Raw genomic sequence first — 20,133 nt, 5'->3', positions numbered from 1 at the left:
CCCACCTAAATCAGGTCATTGACAGAGAACAAGCTCCTTACAGCTAATTCACCGCTCTCTGCAGCTCGGCTCACAGCAGCAACTTTCACCGGCTGGGAATAGACTTTTATTTTATGTCATGATCAAATCAATCAAGCAGAAAGCAAAGGAGAAGCCGGGGAGGCCAGGGGCCCCAAAGAAACCGGCCGACTCGCACTTCTCTTTTCTGCCTCGTGTTAAAATCCACAAGCTCTCTGTGGAAATGCCTCCGCTGTGGCGTCTCTCCCACAAGAGCCAGCCCAAACCTCTGTTCCGCCTCCTCAGCTTCACGGCCGAGTCGGACCGGGACAAGCGGGACTGGATGGAGGCGCTGCAGGAGTCGATCGCGGAGACGCTGTCGGATTACGAGGTCGCCGAGAAGATCTGGTCCAACCGCTCCAACCGGATGTGTGCCGACTGCAAGGCCATCAACCCCGACTGGGCCTCCATCAACCTCTGCGTCGTCATCTGCAAGAACTGCGCAGGTAGGAACTCACTCTGGTGCCAAGCGCTTAACTAGATTACATTAGATTACATTAGATTACATTAGAGTAGATGGAACTTTGATGTTCCCTGTGGAGAAACCAGACCGCTGCAGCAGCAGGAAAGGATGAAGAAGAATAAGAAAAAAGCATTTAGAGGGGATTTTTTTGCAGAGTAAAATAAGCCTGGAAACAAATGTGACTGTCACCTGTGAAAGTGAGTTCATGCAGGAGGGAGGCGGCGGGCGACCTGTGCAGGCTTGTTTGTGTTTTTGGTCGAAGCGGTTCAGGTTTTATTGAAGCGTAGTTGATGAGTTGATAACAGGTTGCAGGCAGTTTCAGCTCCAGCGGCTTCGCGGCCTCGGCCTCGGCGTGCAGTCGCTCTGTCTGCCTGCAGGATAATCGAGTTCACATTCTGACAAGTTTAGCTTCCTCTCGTGGTTTGTGCCGCGGCTGTCTGACACGGAGGGAAGGCTGTTTGAGGTTTTTTTCGAGCTGTGCCGGTGAACGTGGGGTTGGCTCTGCTGTGGTTTCTCTGCGGTTTGGTCAGAGCCTCTGAGCCGGTCACCAAACAGCAGCTCATCAGTGGGACAGTGCAGTGGTCCTCAAACTTTTTTCACTAATGTACCCCCTAACTAGCTAAAAAAAACAAAAACATTTTGGTAGAAGAAAAGTGTCCCTTTTCTCTGTTCATGTCTTTATTATTATTAAATTAACACTTTTTTGGCTGCTGGTCAGACTAAGGAAGACATTTGAACGTCACTCTGGGCTCTGATCACTTCCCATCAGACTTTGGCTTTATTTTTCACATTTTATTCACTAAATGATCAATTTGACAAAAAGAAGTTGAGAAGTGAGAAGTGAGAGTCTCTTGTCTTTATCCCTACAGAAAGGTTTGTAATATTTTAGGAATATTTTTTAGAATACTTTTTAAAGCTTGAATCCAGCCTGGTACATTTTTGACCTCGTTCCACTCTCTCTCTCTCTCTCTCTCTCTCTCTCTCTCTCTCTCTCTCACACACACACACACACACACACACACACACACCTCCTGTCTCTGTTCCCAGCAGACTGCCCAATGAAAGCAAAAAGTAATGCCAAAGAAATATTTTGCCATGTAGGTCAGGGGGGTTTTCTTGTTCATCAGGTCACATTTAACGTGACTTTGCCCTCGAGGCTCTGATATGAAACGATATTCTGGTTTGTTTTAAGTGTTAAATTATTAAGACGTCTTACCTGTGTAGTTTAGATTAAAAGCGGTGAGATTAAAACATAACGATAAAAAGATCACTTTTTATTTTTTATTGTATTGTAACAATTCATATTGAATTCAATTACAGTGAAATTAAACTATTCATTATTTTGCTGAGGGCCCCTGGAAGTCCCTCAAGGGTCCCTCAGGGTCCCTGAGCTGACTTTTTAAACCTCTTATTTCCATTGAAAATAAGAACTGAAGGAAGTCAGCAGGAGAAAAGAGAAATAAATGAATACACTTGATTTTAATCTTCAGATAAAGATGAACTAACATTCTGATTTCAAAATAAAAGTCAAATAAAAGTACAAAAAAGTGAAAAAGCAAAAGCAGCTGCTGTAACACGGCTCATTTCACCTTCACAGGTGTGTTTCCTGTGTGTGTGTCTGCAGGTGAAAACTCTGTCAAGGAAGTACAGACAGTGCTGGTTTCAAGTGTAAATGCGTGTGTGTGTGTGTGTGTGTGTGTGTGTGTGTGTGTGTGTGTGTGTGTATGTGTGTGTGTTTGTGTGTGTGTGTGTATGTGTGCGCCTCTGAAAATACCTGTGCAGGCATGAATCACTGCAGGTGAAACTGTCACTGTGCTGGTTAAACTGCATTTTGTGTGTGTGTATGTGTCAGAGTGTGTGTGTGTGTGTGTGTTTATGTGTGTGTGTGTGTGTATGTGTCAGAGTATGTGTGTGTGTTTATGTGTGTGTGTGTGTGTGTGTGTGTATGTGTCAGAGTATGTGTGTGTGTTTATGTGTGTGTGTGTGTGTGTGTATGTGTCAGAGTATGTGTGTGTGTGTGTGTGTGAGAGAGAGAGAGAGAGAGATAGAGAGATACTCAGTGACACCTGCCGTCATCAGGTGTGTTTGTCTCTCTGAACGATGTCACCTGAACCTGAAAACGTCTCAGTTTGTACTTTTTAGTGTGAAATACTACAATTCCCATGAGCCTCAGCGACTGTTGCTCGGGTGAAGACGACAGTTGAAGCTGCAAAACGTCTTCAGTGTCGTATTAGATGATATTTCACACCGGAGGTTGCAATCAGGAACAAAACTCTGTGATTGGCTGTTTCTTGAAGCAGTGCATTATGGGACTTGTAGTTGAGTTCTGTTTTGTTCTGACGATGCAGTTCCATGTCCGTCCAGCGGGCCGCCATGTGTGTTGCATTTGGGGAAATGTATTGGATTTTTACTTCTGGAACCCCACCTGGCCGCCAAGAATAGCCCCGCCCACTTCACAGCTCTATGAACTGTGCTGCCTGTCAGCCCTGGCTTGTGATTGGTCGACATCTAAACCAGGGCTTTGAACCCTGAGAGCCGGTTTAGGGAGCCAACAGTGGATTTGGGAAAAAAACAAACACAAAATAATTCCAAAACAAATCTTTTCTTTAGCAGCCTAAGAGTCATGCATGTTGTTCAAAATGTCTGTTGTGTTTTCTCTCATCTGTCCGTTCGTGGATGTTTTCATGACGAAGGAGCTTGTCCAGAGTTTCTGCTGTGGAAAAGGTTTGCAGCCGGTGTTGTGAAATAAACACAGATTGTAGTTAATGAGGCTCAGGCAGATTTGTGCAAACTGCCCGTGAACTTGTCCTACATTTCATGACTGGGATCATAGCAGAGTTTGCTGCTGACCTCCTCGTGCAGGACATTCACCTGCCTGCAGATCACACCTGTGAGGCACAGAGAAATGCTTCATTTCTTCTGAATCTTGTTTTTCACCTCACCTACAAAACATTTCTTGCACGATGGCCCTCGCTCCTCCGTCTCACTAACCGGCTAACAAAGCTGCAATGATGCCAACCCAGTATGACATGATGGTACCAGTGGATTCCTCAGGTCATCTATAGCTTCATGATACCGGTATCTTCACTGTAGATTTAAATATTTCTGAGATTAGCCAATGGCCTGCAGGCTGGAGTTTAGAAATGCCTGATTTAAACGAACCAAACCCAAAAATCTAGCAAAGTGAAGTTTTCCTCTGTGGTTCAAACAAACAGCAGGTGAGATCACTGCAGCCTGTTATGATCAGTGTCCTGTTACCTGGACAATAGGACTGTCAGTGACATAAGACTGATTGTCCTCCATTGTGTGTGTGTGTGTGTGTGTGTGTGTGTGTGTGTGTGTGTGTGTGTGCCTGCAGGGCAGCACAGAGGACTGGGGACGATGGTTTCCAAAGTTCAGAGTCTGAAACTGGACACCAGCGTCTGGAGCAACGAGATTGTGCAGGTAAAGGTGTAGTGTGTGTGCAGGTGTGTGTGTGTGTGTGTGTGTGTGTGTGTGTGTGTGGAGGGGGTTGAAACACTATCTGTCGTATTCCACTGTGTGACCTGCCCTGGTTTTGAGCTCTGTGCCCCTGGAGAATAAAGAAGAAGCCAAACTTGAATCTTCAACCTGGAATTCATCTAAAATTTCCATGTTTGAAATTTTTACATCAGTTTCATGTCGAGCCTCAGCAGTTCTGGGTATTCTGTTGTCTTTTACTTACATATATTTGATGTTTGATGAGCCAAAATCAATCAATAATATCAGCCAGATGATATATCAGTCAGGTTCCAGTATCCAGGGACGAGGTGTGGCGAGCAGAAGCCCAGAAAGTGTCCATCTTTATATTCAGTTTAGTTATAAACTAAAAAAAAAAAAAAAAATTTCTAATAATTTATTTGGTGCTGATTTATTGCTGTTGCGGGAACAAAATAAAGCATAAAAAGTAGAAATGAGGCCCAAAACAACCCAAACAAATGGCAGTTAAATAACACAAAGTATATAGAAAATGTAAAACATTAATTATGAAAATATACAATTCAAAAATCACAGAGATTTTAGGGAACCTTTGAAATAAAATAACATTTCAGAAAGAGATTTGTCTTGTTGCTCAGCCTGAACTCTTCTCCTTTGTTGTGTTGTATGGATATTAATGTGTTTTTGTGCTGCAGCTCTTCATCATGCTGGGAAACGACCGGGCCAACGAGTTCTGGGCGTCCCGGCTGTCTCTGTCGGAGGAGCTGGACTGCGACGCCACGCCCGAGCAGCGCCGCGAGTTCATCACCCAGAAGTACAGAGAGGGGCGTTTCAGACGGGCCCACCCCGGCTTCGGCAGCCAGGACGAGCTGCTCAAGGTCCGACGCCGTCACAGCAGGACATCCCCAAAAAACACAGACGAGAGCAGACCCAAAATTTAATATCACGATATTGTCCCGCCCAAATCTCATGATAGAAGATAGTGTACTCTCACGGGGTGGAGGGCTTGTTAACACCATCGCAGCAAAGATGGTGTATGGCTTCATTTAAATCCTTTGGCTCTCCGCGTCCTCTGACGTTAAAGCCAAAATACCGCCAAAGCAGGAGCTAGCGTTCTTCTTTGAAACTAAATCCTCCAAGTCTGGATCTCAAAGAGCTGCATGCAGCCGACATGGTGCTGCCTCCGCCACAGTTACACGTGCATTTTCTTTCAAAATAACAGTCCTGAGATGCCATGTTCAATATTCCACTGTCCACTTTCGTTAAAATGAAAAGTGCAGTAATCCAAAATGTTTTCCTGTACACTGTCAACTCTCTGGAAATTCCCTCTTTCTCTACATTACTGGAGTTACCATGGCGACAAAAATTCCAAAAAACTGCGCTAATGTCCCATCCACAATGAATGGCGCAAATTTCACAAGGCCCGTACTCCTACACCGTTGAGAATACCTTGACACAGTCAATGTACGAAATGTGCGGCTTGGTCAGATCTCCTAGCCTGCAAATTTTGGTTACGATCGCAGTTACCATGGCAACATAAATTCCAATAGGAAATGAATGGGGACTTTGGGGCCACACAACTCGGTCAAAGTTTAATGTAAAAACATGGTTCAAACGTTGTCTGAACCAGAATCCTCAGGACTAAGTTTGGTCCAAGTTTGGTAATGTTAGGCGTTACCATGGTGACAAACATCGTGAACAAAGTTTTGCAAAAATCCCATTAGAAATGAATAGGGACTTTGAAGCCACATATCTCGATCATACAGTCACACAGAAACGGGAATCAAACTTTAAAAAGGTGACATTGACTTGGACTATTTTTGGTGTAAGGGGGTATTTTCAAACACCTTACCGTTTTTTTTATAAAATCACAGTTTAAAGTTTGACATATTTTCCCGCCTTTTCTTCAGTTTTCAGTGTGTGTGTATGTGGAAGTCGTTAAGCGGCTAGAGTACGGCTCTAACTGACAGAGTGGGGAGCTGGGGTGAGGATTATCCAAAATAATAAAACGAAAATCGCCCTCACGGGCACATAGTTTGAGGCACGCACATCATTTTTTCCAAAGTGGTAGAGATTTATGTCCTCTCTCACACGATGCATCTACTTTTACCGTGAGACCAACAGAATTTGAATGACGAGCCTCCAAAGACAACATGCCTCCTCATTTTCCCCAATAGGCTTCAATGTTATTTTTCAGGAGAAGAACCGAGCCGTTTCTGTTTTTCACTGTTTTTTACATCGCTCTCCTGTTCACATTTTACACCCTAGGAGCACAAAAATACACACAGTGCTTTAGGAACCCCTTGTGGTGCTCAGCGTCTGCTCAGTTTTCTGATAGGAGTTACCGTTTTGGCACAAATTGGCCCAGAGTAAGTGCTTCGCCAAGCACAACATCTGCTCTCTGACCGGCATTTCTGTCAATGTTGCCTAGCAACAGCAGTGCACGTACATGTTGCATTGTTCTTCTGTCAAATTTCGGTTTGCTCCTCCTCCCACAGTTTTGAGCGCACTCATACAAATTATACACCAAAGCGTGCGTTGACAAAAGTCTTGGCTTTTCAAGAATGTATGAATGTATTGGTCAACTTTGATAGTTTTTGATCAGTCCTTGTTGAAGAATCATCCTCAATTTAGAGAGCTTTTTCAGTTTTTAATGGGAAGTAGCATCACATGTGCACACTAACATGCCCACACACAGACACACATGTTCCTGTCTTTATATCCTTGTGAGGACATTTATTGACATAATGCACACTCTACACACTCTTCCACGCACATACACCACACAGCTGAATGTAATTCACTTTGTTCATACATCACTATTCTTACTTTTTAGTGATTCAGACAGAGGTCAGACGCGCACCCCCCGGTAACAGCCCCCCAGCAACGGCCCCCGAGGCACTCTCAAAATTTCCGCGCAGGAATTTTCTAGTTTCTATTCTTTCTTTATTTTATACTATAAAAACAAGTTTTTAAATTTTGTCTTAATTTTTGTTTTTTATTTATTTATTTTAAATTAGTTAGTTAGTCAAAATTACAAAAAAAAAAACCATTTGTAATTTTAGAAAAGACCATAAACTTCAGTGGAAGCAAATTCACTGGATTTCCCTCAGCACCAAGGGAAAAACAGCGATGAGCAAAAAAGCAAAAAAAAAAATCACCATAAAAATAGTAAAACAAATACAGAAAAACAGCAAACATTACCAGAAAATTTGCCAAAAAAATAATCATAAGAAAACTGTATTTATTGATATGTATATTTTTTCTATTTTTAGATATGTATGTATCTAAAAATAGACAGAGACGTGTGTTCATCACGTGTGGATTTACATGTGATGGACTGGAGTCTAGTTTTAGACTGTAGACCGCTCATCCTAATGCAGTCAGCTGTTTTTTGTCTCTGTTTTTTTAATTTCATGAAACGAGCATGAAAATATTATATTTCAGAGACCATAAGAACGTGAATGGCAGGCTGAGCCACTGGATTTGAAGCCATAGTCGAGTGTTTGTGCTGGTTTTCCTGCAGACGCTCTGCTGAAGTTACGGCTTCCTGATGCAAACTGGGTTATGGCAGCGAGGAAAATGTGTGTAAGAATAGAACAGACAGATTATTGAGGATAATCTAATAAGCAGCGCAGCAAGAGAACATACTGAGATAAAACCCTGCAGGTGGAGAGTCAGTCACTCGTTACTTTGCAGAAATATTGTCCAAAACATCAGATGTGATTCGCTTTCAGGGTGTAAACTGGCCCGGGGTTCTCAGAGCGTGGTCCTGGGACCTCCAGGGGCCCTTAAGGGTCCTCCAGGGGGCCCTCAGCAACATGAGGAATACTTCAACTTCACTATAATTTTACACAAACACAAGGAACCCGACACTGCATCCCTCATCTGAGCTTAAATACTTTTGTTTGTTTTGTTTTTTGCTAATTTTCACGTAATCAGTTGCGAATTTTGCAAATACCGTATTGATCTGAATATAAGACGATATTTTTTCCATTGAAAATGCCCTGAAAAAACGCCCTCGTCTTATATTGGGGGTCTAAGCAAATACACATGTATTGTACTTGCATATGTTCCATGCTTGAATGTGTACACTTCCCCCGCTCTGGCACGGTTGGAAGGGGTGTGCTCCAGCACGGTACGGGCGTTCATGCACGAGCACATGAACGGTCACGCACGCAGCGCACGAACGTGGATACAACGTAAATCATGCAACTTTCCTCCTGCCTCCGCAAAATCGTTTAATGCGAAGCGCGATTACCCGGTTGAATGTAGCAGCCAGCTGACATGCCGCTCCGGCTGTCAGTTGGACGCTTTCTGAAGTTACCTCCGAAACTGTCAAGGTAAATAAACATCCCTTAACCCTGGCTCTGAGTGCAATGTGAGACGGTGGCGGTCTCAGAAAGAAGAGCTAAAAAAAAAAAAAATGCCCACAGCCAGAGGAGGGCTTTTCGTGGTCCAAAAACTGGTCGATTCAACGAGACTGACAGGAGGGTGTGCAATTTTGTGAATGAGAAACGTAGTGAAGGACTGCCCGTTACAAGGGCTGTGATGCAGCAAAAAGCACTTGAAGTTGCCACAGAGCTCAACATAGCCCGCACTGAGTTTAAAGCTAGCATGGGCTGGTGTTGCAGAATGCAGTGGCGGATTTAAGAAATTTGGGACCCAAGGCAAAGGCAGGCATGGGGCCCTCTGAGATGAGAGGACAACACACAAAACAGGGGCCCCGAGACACACATAATACGATAAGCATTCTGCTGGCATTTTAGCAAAAGTATTTTAATCAAAAACATAATTAATGTGCGCAAATAAGTAATAACTGTATTAACCATAAGTGTATGAGGAGTTTTATGGGGCCCTCAGGAACTTGGGGCCCTAGGCCACCGCCTAGTTTTGCCTAATGGTAAGTCCCCTCCTGGCAGAATGTCCATATAAAAAGTATTTTTCCAAAAAAGGGTCTTGAAAAAGAGGGGTCGTCTTAAAATCAGGGTCGTCTTTTATTCGGGTCAATACGGTATTCTATTATTTACGTATTAATTTTGCTGATTGCTATTTATTATTACTTGGTATTTATTTATTTTTTATTCGTATTTATTATTTATTTATTTATTTTGTTTTGTTTTGTTTTTTGGATCATCTTTTATTAATGTCCTAGTAATTTTTTTTTATGAATTTGGAGTGAATTTGGGCAGGTTTGAAAGGGTTAATTCCCTAGACATCGCTGTGACACCAAACTATATAATGATTAGTGATTACTGATCATTTTAACAATATACACATTACATGCAAACATGGAATGGGCCATTCCATTATTAACAGAAACAAAAAGTATATATTTTCATTTTACTGAGGATACTGCAGAACTTTTATACTGAAGGAACACTTTGCAGAACTTTTACTTTTAATAGATATATATACTGTATATACTGTAAAAACGGAAATACCATATTTTTTTTTCTTTTTAAAATGCTGTTATATTTTTTATTTATTTTTCTTTCATTTATGTTTGGACCCTCATGCTGAGTGGAGCGGTGTGCCTGAGCTGCACGCCCTAAAGTAAAGAATTTAAGGACATCTTCCACCCCCACCACCTCCCGCAGACCCCTTTGTCCCTGAGTGTGTGTGTGTGTGTGTGTGTGTGTGTGTGTGTGTGTGTGTGTGTGAGCTCTGAAACGGGGACAGTCACAGCAGAGAGCAGATAAAAGGTTTAGAGGCTGAATGGAGGGACTTTCAGTTTCCTCTGGCGGTGAAAGCTTTCAGAGCGGAGAGTGTCCGCCATGTCCCGTCTCCCTGTTTCACCCTGTCCTCTTTCTGTGTGTGTGTGTGTGTCTATGTGTGTGTGTGTGTGTGTGTGTGTGTGTGTGTCCTGCAGGTGCTGTGTACCGCTGTAACCGAGCAGAACCTCCTGAAAACCGTCACTCAGATTTTTACGGAGGCGGAGGCGGCTCGTCTTGCCGACTCCAACGGCTTCGAGCAGCATCACCCGGGGGAGCCGCTCCCACCTGGAGCCTCAGGTGAGGCCTGACGCCACCTCAGGGTTTCCCTCCCAGCTGTCAATCATGCTCTCAAAGCTAGACTGACCTTTAGTGTTGTGTGTGTGTGTGTGTGTGTGTGTGTGTGTGTGTGTGTGTGTGTGTGTGTGTGTTGTGTAGTTCCCCAGGTGCGATCTGAGTCCACATGGTGGTGAAATCTTTACTGGATATTTATCTCTCCATTCATTCCCTTAGCACCCTTCCCTAACACTTTGTTTATTTGCTGTTCAGGAAACATAAACAGTACAGACTTATTTTCTTTAGCAAAACACTTTTAGCACATAAACCAACAGCAACTAAGAAGATTATGACAAGCTAAAAAAACAACAAGTCCTGGTTCCCATTTTTTGTGCAATTACAATTAATTTTTCAAGTACGATCAGGTTGTTTCTTTACGGTGGAAGGATACTGTGAGGACGTTTCTTGCCGGATCTACTTTCAAGTTGAAAAATAACAAGAAAAGAAATGTTTAATTTTTAAAAATGAGTACCAGGCCTTGTTGTTTTTTGTATTGGTATAATAATCCTCATGAAAATGTCTCATCAGTGAATAAAATCTGCAGTAGACATGAAAAACAATATTGGAACTGGTTCTGAAAAAAGAAATATTGTTTAATCGATTTGTCGATGGATGAATTAAGTAATAGTTTTAGTCACTGATCACGTAAAAATGACAAATATTGGCAGGCTTCACAAATGCTAAGATTTGCTTAATTTTCTCCATTCATGTTTTTATAAAATTATCATTATTTTTTATTTAATTTGTCTTTTTGGTTTTTTTTCCACTGGTCAGACTGAGGGAGAAGTCTGAACGCATCACTTTGACTTTACAGATGAAATGATTACACAGTTAATGTAAAAAATAACAGAATAATGATAAAGAATAATGTCATTGTGTTTGTGTGTGTGTGTGTGTGTGTGTGCAGTGTGAGGTCGGCTGAGGTCGGCCTCTCTGATGCTCTGATGTGAGGCTGAAATCTTCCTCAGGGAAGCTTTTATCTCGCCGCTGTGCTTCAGTGAGCAGCGTCTGGTGGCTCAGAGCCGGCGGCGGCACTGAAACCCGGCGCACACGCAGCGTGCGGCGCGGCGCTCGCGTGCCGGGACGGGACGCAGCGAGTGTCAGGTTTTACTTTTTCCAGACGGGAAGGGAAGAACTGAGACTTTCTGCTGCTCAGGAGAAAAATCAGAATCAGGGAAGTGTCAGCTGCAGCGTGGGGCCATGAATGGGTCATTCACCGAGGTGTTCCTAGTGTGTAACAGGTTGTGTGTGTGTGTGTGTGTGTGTGTGTGTGTGCATGTGTGTGGGAGGTTTTCTGATAAACGAGCCTGCAGCTGAAACATGAACATTGTTCAGTCTGACAGAAATATTCAGCGGCTGATCAGGCTGGAAAACCTCTGTCTGCTCTGGTTATTACACCTCTGCACTCTATTCTATTCTATTCTGTTCTATTCTATTCTGTTCTATTCTATTCTATTCTATTCTGTTCTATTCTGTTCTCATCTGTTCTGTTCTGTTCTTCTTTTCTATCCTGATATTCTTTTCTCCTCTGTTGTATTTCTCTCTTCCTTGTCTCTTCTTACTGTCCCTTCGTCATTCTACTCTCTTCTGTTTGTTCTCATTTCTACTCTCTCTGAATCAGTTCCACTGTTATCTACTCGTCTCTGTTCTGTTTTCCTGTCCTCCATTAGATCCCAGTGTGTATGATGAGATCATGCAGCCCGTCCTTCACTCTGGTTACCTCTACAAGTCCGGCTCCATGAACAAAGGCACTTTATCCCGGAAAACCAGAGAAGGTAGGCGACTACAAAGGGGAGGGGGGGCTGTCGGGTCGGGGGAGAGGGGAGGGGGAGGGGGAGGGGGGAGGGGTGCTGGCACAGGTTTACCAGAGGAATTTGCCCTCTCAGTGCTGCTGCAGGAATAAAGAATAAAGGCCTGTTAGAGAACAAAGTGGGTTTACTGGACAGAAATCCCAGCGCTGTTCGCTCTGTGGCTGTAATGTTGTTCACTTTGGTCTCACACACACACACACACACACACACACACTGTCATGTCATCCACCAAAAAAACAACAACAAAAAAAAAAACCCAGCGGATCTGTGCCACCCTGGGTGTGAGCTGACTGAGCCGTGGTTCAGGGTGTCTGCTAACGTTCCTCTGGAGTTGATTTGGGGCTTGAAGCTGCTGTTTGTGCAAACATTTGCATCTGAAATGAAACTGAGAGTCTACATGAGGCTCTATGTTAATGATGGTGGAGGTGCAGGGTTTTTAAAAAAAAAAAAAGCTCAGCTGCTTACACCCAGTTACAGAATACTGAGCTCATCTTGGGTCTTAAAATGTCAGAAAAGGGACTTTACCCTCTGAAACCTCCCAGACACACGGAAATTACCAGAATAATGAGCAAAAAAAAATCAAGAAAACTGTATTTACAATATATTTCTATGTAGATAGATATATTCAGAGGCCAGATCAGTGATGCTGATTCAGATTTATTGTGTTAAAAGTTTGGGAAAAGCGTCTGAATGCGGCCTACAGTAATGTTCATGTTGTAAACCACTGCTCTGCTCTCCTCTAATCTCCTCTCTCGTGTCGTTTGTTCGCCCAGACTTCCAGAAGTTCTGGTGCACGGTGGATAAATCCCTGCTCTTCTACGAGTCGGACCGCTGCTCCGATCCCAGCATGCAGATCAGCGTCAAAGACATCGTGTGTCTGGGCGTCAGCCGGCCCGACGGCAGCAACAACAACAACGGCTTCATCGACAGGTAGACCGCCAACATGGACTGTGCTGTGTTTTAAATAACCTACCTGGATGTTGAATGAATGAGTGAATGAATGAATGAATGTTTTATTTCGGTCATTTTCAAGCGGCAGAAATCAAATACACCTATGAACAGACAATATCTTATGCACAAATATTTGAACAATAAATAATATTTCATTTCCTTTCAGTGGAAAACCAAAACAAATATATAATATATACAAATAAACACTGACCGAAAAGGTATAGGCTAAAGCCTTAACTTATTTTGCCTATCCTTCTTACATTAATAAGCTTTTGTCAGCTCACTTAAATAATAAAATAAAGTAAATGAATGACACAAAAACAAAAATAAGGGTCCCAAGGCAGTCCATAAGTACACTAGTGTTCATAATTTTGTTTTATATTTACTAATAATATTATTTTTAAATAGCTTTTTTAATCTATTAAGCGTATTACATAATTTCATTTCTATTTCTAAATTATTCCATAAATTTACACCTTTTACTGTTATACATCTTTGTTGTACATTTGTTCTTGCCTTTGTTTTTTTGAACATGCAACTCCCTCGCAGTTGGTATTTATTCACTCTGATCTGGAACATCTTCTGGATACTTTCTGGAAGCATGTTGTTATTCACTTTATACATGATTTGTGCAGTTTTAAAGCCCAGTCAAATGTTGTCCTTGACTGGGCTTCCTCATGACAGTATGCTAAGTGCTATGATAATGAATAAAACTGAAATTAAAGGCACAAAAAATCTTCAGTAGTATTTAGGAACATTTTATCTTTGCAGTGTTTAAAAAATGCAATAATAACTTAAAATCAAACGTCAAATATATCAAAACAAGAAAAAACAGAAAGCACCACGAGTAAAAAATAACTTTTAATGAAGGAGCAGGAAAAAAACAAATCAGTAAAGCAGCAGCAGCAGAGATGTAAAAGCTGACGGTGAGTCTGTGGATTAAATCAGCCGCTCGCTCCACATCGATGACGTCACGTGCAGCCGTCAGCGTCACCGATGAAGATTTCCTGCCGCCGCTCCCGAGCGAGCAGCACCTGCTGCCGTGAACCTCCGCCTCCTGTTTCCTGCCATTGTGGAGGATCGACATGAACCAAGTGCTGCTGTCAGACCCAAGCAGCTTCCCTCGCAGGTTTTGTCACCGCAGACGTCTCCATTCATGTGTTCATTGCGTGTTCATCCCGCCCAACGTTACAGTCAAAAATGACTTTAACAAAACAACCTGTGGCTTGTGTTGGATTTTACTAAAAAACACTAGAACGTACTGATATAAATTCAGTTTCAAGAAAATAATTACACACTACACGTACAATCAACACAAAGATGCAAATAGACATGAATTTGCGCGAGGCATTGTGAATGAAGCGAACTGGAGAAATTTGCGTCGTTCATGAATTTATGTGAGATTATATTTTTCAGCTTGAGTGAAAAATTCACAGCTGTAAAATTTGCTTCGTGTTTTTTCTCAACGTGCTTTGACTCACTTCATAAATGACACCTTTATTTCACGTTTTTTGTCTTTACTTGAATCGACTTTCAAGTAGCAGTGCACCTTTAATGGTCAATGACTTCCCCAGTGTCTCAAATCTGTGGAAAAAAGTGCAAAAATAGAGAAAACGTTGCAAAATCACCTTAAAAAATGAAGCCTAGATTAACCCTGAAGTCCTTATGAATCATTTGGTAATTGCACGAGGCAGATCGGAGCACAAACTGAGTTGAATTCATTCAATTTCCTGCATCTCTGAGTGAGTTCCTTAAACCAATGTGATGTAAATACGTCCGTTTGTAAGTCAGTTTGAATTAGTAAATCCAATTTGCCGTGAAAGTTTGACAGCTGACATGCAGAAACATTTTGAAAATAGACCCACATGTTGTTTTTTTATAACTGCTCTCCTTGTGACCTCCAGCTCGTGAAAAACGCAAGAAAAACAGGAAAAGCTTGTAAAGTTGCTGTGTTTGCCACTTTTTATGAATTTGTTTTAAAATGTCACGACGTTTCCTTTAATAAATGTAAGTTACTGTATATATTAGAGTAGTTACTGAATGAATTTTATGGCTGCATCGTCATGTGGAAGAGCCAAAACCCTGACAGACAGATTGTTAAAATAATGCTTTAATTGGTATTAAAATGTCTTAAATCAATTTTTCAAATGTCTTACAAATGCTGAGACATGGGAAGAAGGATTTTATGATTTTTTTTTTTTTTTCTGGCATTGAGTTTTAAAATCTCAAAATAATTGGTAACATCTGCTTTTTGGAATAATAATCCCACATGCAGGGTGAGAAACACAAAACTGCTCTGGGGGTGGGGGGTGGGTGGTGGTGGGGGGGGGCTGCTTGTAGAAACCGTCTTTCTCATTTACACGATATTTGAGAAGTGGGCCAACCTCCGCACAAGGGCAAATCGCCTAGTTATCCAGGTGAATGTAAAGGCAGCTGTCTGTAAAAATGAATATTGGTATTTTGAGTAAATGTACTCCGAGCAGCTCAAACGGACAGCCCTGTCTTTCAGCAGCACTGATCCAATGTCTTTATCAGCGCATGGAAACGCCTGCTGGCACCATATATGAGATGTTTTGTTCTTATTTTGCTCTTATCTTCCTTCCTGTGCCGTCAGGTTCCGCTACACCTTTGAGCTCTACCTGACCTCAGAGAAACTCTACCAGTTTGGTCTGGAGACTCCAGACGCCCTGCACAGCTGGACCAAGGCCATCGGGAAGGTAAAAACATACTTCCTTTTTTTATTTTTTATTTCGATTCTTATATTTTTTCACCTGAAAAAACCTGATGTGATGCCAAACAAAAACCATGATACAGCAAACACATGAATGTCACAATAGAATATAACTACCATACCAGCTACCAAAATTTTGTACATTATAGGTAAATAATTCTCAAAAATAGGAGTTTTAAAATTAAATTAGAATTAGGTATATTCACATATGGCAGTATTTTTGAGCTGAAAAAAACTTAAAAATACTCTGGTGAGATTTAAGTGGTAAATTTTACTGGCAAAATTCTTGCAAATTTGTGACTGTATAATATCTACATTTTCAAGTTTGTTTTTTTTTTTCCCTAAAAAATGTACTCAAAAATTCTGAGTTCTGTCAAAACAAAAATTTGTTTTTATGTCCCTAGTTATGTCCCCACCCGGCTCTGTAATTTTTTTTTTCCTCCCTACTGCACCGGCGTCGTAGGTCAGGGGATATGTGAATAGTTTCATTCCACAACTTGGTGACTGTTAGGAAATTGGGAAACCAAGAGCCGTCCCGAGTGGGAAGTCATTAGTCCCAGTCTTGTGCCACTTACTCTTGCTCGCCCCCTGCAGGCCGCGACGCCGCTGAGCTGCCACTGCCTGCTGACCCGGGAGTTTGAGCGGGTCGGGCTGCTGCGCTACAAGGCCATGCTGGACCCGCAGCAGTGGAAGGAGGCCTACTTCGTCCTGCAGAAGTCCAACCTGTTCATCTGCCCCGGGAACGACGGAGCGGCCGAGGACATCATCAACCTGAACCGGCTGCAGGAGCTCAGTGAGTACCCGGGTCCCGTTCGCCTCCGGTCCGACACAGCAGGGGGTCCTGGACCTCCCGTTGACCCCCTCAGAGCAAAACAGAACCTTTTGATTTTCACTTTTGAGACTGAGTTTGAAGCCCAGACCAGGGGTTTTCTCTTCCATTTTAATTTCACTGCAAATTTAATTCACTAGAAATTGTTTGTATGAAGAAAATGTATGAGGCATCATTTTAACATTTTCTTCTCTCTGGTTTAATCTCATTACGATGTGTCCGTGTTCAAGTACGACATCGAAACAGTTTAACTCCTTGTAACCTGCAAATCCACATGGTAGAATGACAATAAGCAAATTTGCAAAAAAAAAAAAACCAAACAAACAAACAAACAAAAAAAATTATTGGGACATTACTAAAAAAATTGTAAAAATTACATGAAAATTTGCAAAAATTGACAACAAAAAATCTATAAATTTCTTGTCATCCTAAAAAATTACAAGACAACCAGTGATCCATTTCAAGGCCAGGTCCTTGATGCTGAATCAGGTTTCTTGTATTTCAAAACTGCACTATTTTAGTGCAAAGCGTCCAAATGCAGCCACAAACCAAAATATCTCTTGATGTGAGGGTCCCTATTGTTTTTTTTTGTTTTTGTTTTTTTTAACCTGATGAGTTTATAGCTTGATGTATTTAGACTTGTTTATTTAATTTAATTTAATTTTATTTTATTTTGATGCTGCCTTTGTGAAGCTCTTTGTAATGTTGATTTTGGAAAGGGCTCTATAAATAAAATTATTTTTATATTAGGAGTAGTACGAGTAGCAGTAGCATTAGTGTTATTAGTTTTGCTGTTGTTTTATTATTGTTGTTGTTAATATTGTTATTATTATTATCGTTAGAGGACAAAATCTAAAAAATTAAGTGGGCGTTTGTGGCTTATTGAAACTTGTTGGTCCTTAACATAAAAAGTTTGAAAACCCCTGGTCTAGACAGAAAAGAAATAGGGAATTGATCACCAAGATCAAAATATAATAACTTCAACTATTTATGCGACACCGAGCAGCACAACGCGCCCTCTGGCAGCCATGTTGGACGTCTTCAGCTCCACGAACGGCTGATTATGTTTTTAATGAACAGACCCGGTTGATTTCTGTGCTCTGTCTCTGCCTTGGAGCTGATTGTTTCATTACTGATCCATCTGACTGAGTTTATGATTCAATAAAGTGTTGATTTGTTGTTGTTTTTGCTGCTAACACATCTGGCTTTGTGTTGAAGGTATCGCGTCAGAGAACGACAGTCATGACAAGAAGGACATCCTGGTTTTAGTTGAAAAGGGAAGGTGAGATATGTATAATGTTACTGAAATTCAGCTGAATAGCGGTATAGCTTGGGTAAGAAAGAGTGAAAATTGGCATATTGGCAGATTAAGACTAGCAGGTTTCTGTAGTTTACAAAAACAAATCTGCTGAATGCCTAAATCCCTGCATTAAATGATAAGGTGTCTATGCTTGTTGGATATGCTGTAGCAAACTCATTAAAATAATAAAATCCTTCTTGCTTTCCGTGTCAGGACGCTCCATCTCCAGGGAATGGGTCGAACCGACTTCTCGCTGTGGTATTCGGACATCCAGAGGGCAGCCGGAGGGAGGGGGAACACCCTGAGGGAACAGCAGCTCAGCAGAAACGACATTCCCATCATCGTGGACAGCTGCATCGCCTTCATCACCCAGTATGGTGAGAGGAACCGACGACATTACTCTGACGTTAGAATAGATGGATGGTGCAGGCTTGGTCACCTCTGATGGCAAATTATCTTTTCTCTTCAAAACGGTCACGTTGTGGGCGTTTCAATATTTTAGGAGCTATTAGCTACCAGGCACCTAATAGCATCACTTTAAAACTTCTATGGAGTCATTATTAAATACTGATGTGTATAAAGGTACCATAAAGCCTCGGATTGGTGTCATCTTTGCTTTTTGTTTGTTTGTTTCTTTCTTTATTTGCATTTTTTATAGACTGGCCATGTAAGTTTGCACAAAAATAAAAGACACAATTGCTTCATAGCTAGAACTGATGTTTATTCTTGGCTTTCCATACGGTTAGCTGCAAAATATTCCTTTGATACGTAGTCTGAACGCGCCTGAGGCCAGTACTGATACTTCAGAACAAACACTGTTTTGAAAACTATTTTCTTGACCTTGAATTTTCTTTGTAAGAATTCAACATTTTGAAGCACGGTGATACCTTGTGATGCCTTATCTTGAACACCATGTAGGAAAATTGTGGCTTTAATGCAGCTTTTCAACAAATAAGGAATATGGCTATTCCCTTAAGCTATGCAGTTACAGTATAATTTAACGTCTGCCGCTCCAATCCTGTTATTAAGACTGATTTTACTTCAGGGATAGTAGATTTTCAGGGCGAGATAAGAGGTCAGTGGTAGATTCCACATAGAAGAGGTAAACATCATCTGAAAGCTGGGAACCTTAAATAAATTTTGAGATGCAGCTCAGCTCTGGGTGTTGAGTTAGCAGAAGGTGGGCATGTCTGCAAAGGGGAGAGCTGTGGCTGCCCAGAGAACCCATTTTCATTCAGAGATCTGGAGGTCAGAGGTCAAGGGACCCCACTGGAAATGGCAATGCCAGATTTTCCCTCGCCAAATTTAGCCTAATTTGGAAGCAATATTTTAAGCAATACTTAGCCCACTGGTGTAGCACAACCCACTGAACTTTGTCAGGGAGAAAGAGGCTGTTTGACTGCTTTCGGTCTCCAGTTTAAAATAATCCCAGATTGCAGACATATGTACCTGCTATCCAGCGGCTTTCAAACCCTGCGTTGCACTGTAAATGGTAGACAATGCTCAAAGCAAAAACATCTTTATGTCACGTTGTATAAATTAACTTGAGGCAGGGTGGCAAATAAATAGATCAGAGATTGATGGAAAAACCTGTAGCCGGATAGCCGATCAGTGCATCCCTGTCTATAGACATTGTAAATACTTTGTCCATTGCATTACACTGAAACACAAAGAGTTAATCTGGTCAGAGAAAGCAGATGCACTGGTGTTTTTTTGATGTTTGACGATCTGGCCATGCTCTGTAGGTCTGGGCCACGAGGGGATCTACCGGAAGAACGGGGCAAAATCCAGGATCAAGCTTCTGATGGAGGAGTTCCGCAAGGATGCCCGAAACGTCAAGCTGCGGATAGGAGACCACTTCATCGAGGACGTGACGGACGTCCTGAAGAGGTTCTTCAGAGAGATAGATGACCCCATCTTCATGGCCGACCTTCACCCGCTGTGGAAGGAAGCTGCCAGTGAGTCAGGACACCATCCCGCCTCTGGTTTGACGGGTCTGGTCAAACTGATGAAGGGCTCTGGTTCTTGAGTTTGGTCTTAGTCTCGAGTCTGATCACTTTTTCATTTACTTGTCTCAGTCATTTTAGAGGAACACTTCATCCATAATGCATATTTTTTGTATCAAGCACTCACCTTGTGCTTCCCTCAACCTCTGACAAAGAAGTTTTACTCTCAAGTCTTCAAACAGACAGGAAATCTCTTTTAATTGTCACTTTCGCTATGTCTGGAAAGTGTCAGAGGTCAGAAACCTGGGCGTCATCCGGGACGCTGACCTCACCTCCCAGAGGCACATTAACACCACAATTAAAACTGGATTTCCTCATGTAAGAATTATTGAAAAGGCAGGGAGCTTTTTATCCCAGGAGGACGATCGACTGCAGTGACTCTAGAAGAGTTTTAACTAGAAAAAGGAAATATGACCACATAACACTTGTGCTGAGGTCGTCGCAGTGGCCTCAAGTAAATTGTAGAATTCATTTAAAAA

The 20,133-nt window shown here is 41.9% G+C and overlaps 1 protein-coding gene across 1 annotated transcript in view; it reads left to right on the top strand.

The window, feature by feature from the left end:
• arap3 (ArfGAP with RhoGAP domain, ankyrin repeat and PH domain 3) overlaps positions 1-20,133 on the top strand; it is a 71,557-nt gene that overhangs the window by 33,941 nt on the left and 17,483 nt on the right. Inside the window, exons 12-22 of the mRNA XM_030061867.1 lie at positions 304-503; positions 3,879-3,964; positions 4,672-4,854; positions 9,849-9,990; positions 11,697-11,801; positions 12,611-12,767; positions 15,403-15,505; positions 16,114-16,312; positions 17,567-17,630; positions 17,862-18,025; positions 19,394-19,606. Of these exons, the coding sequence (XP_029917727.1) occupies positions 304-503; positions 3,879-3,964; positions 4,672-4,854; positions 9,849-9,990; positions 11,697-11,801; positions 12,611-12,767; positions 15,403-15,505; positions 16,114-16,312; positions 17,567-17,630; positions 17,862-18,025; positions 19,394-19,606 (1,616 nt within the window). The remainder of the gene's footprint in view (positions 1-303; positions 504-3,878; positions 3,965-4,671; positions 4,855-9,848; positions 9,991-11,696; positions 11,802-12,610; positions 12,768-15,402; positions 15,506-16,113; positions 16,313-17,566; positions 17,631-17,861; positions 18,026-19,393; positions 19,607-20,133) is intronic.

The sequence above is a fragment of the Myripristis murdjan genome, chromosome 10 (assembly GCF_902150065.1).
Source record: "Myripristis murdjan chromosome 10, fMyrMur1.1, whole genome shotgun sequence".
NCBI lineage: Eukaryota > Metazoa > Chordata > Actinopteri > Holocentriformes > Holocentridae > Myripristis > Myripristis murdjan.
Note: the sequence above shows the minus strand (reverse complement) of the source record. Positions and strands in the feature narration are given on the sequence as shown.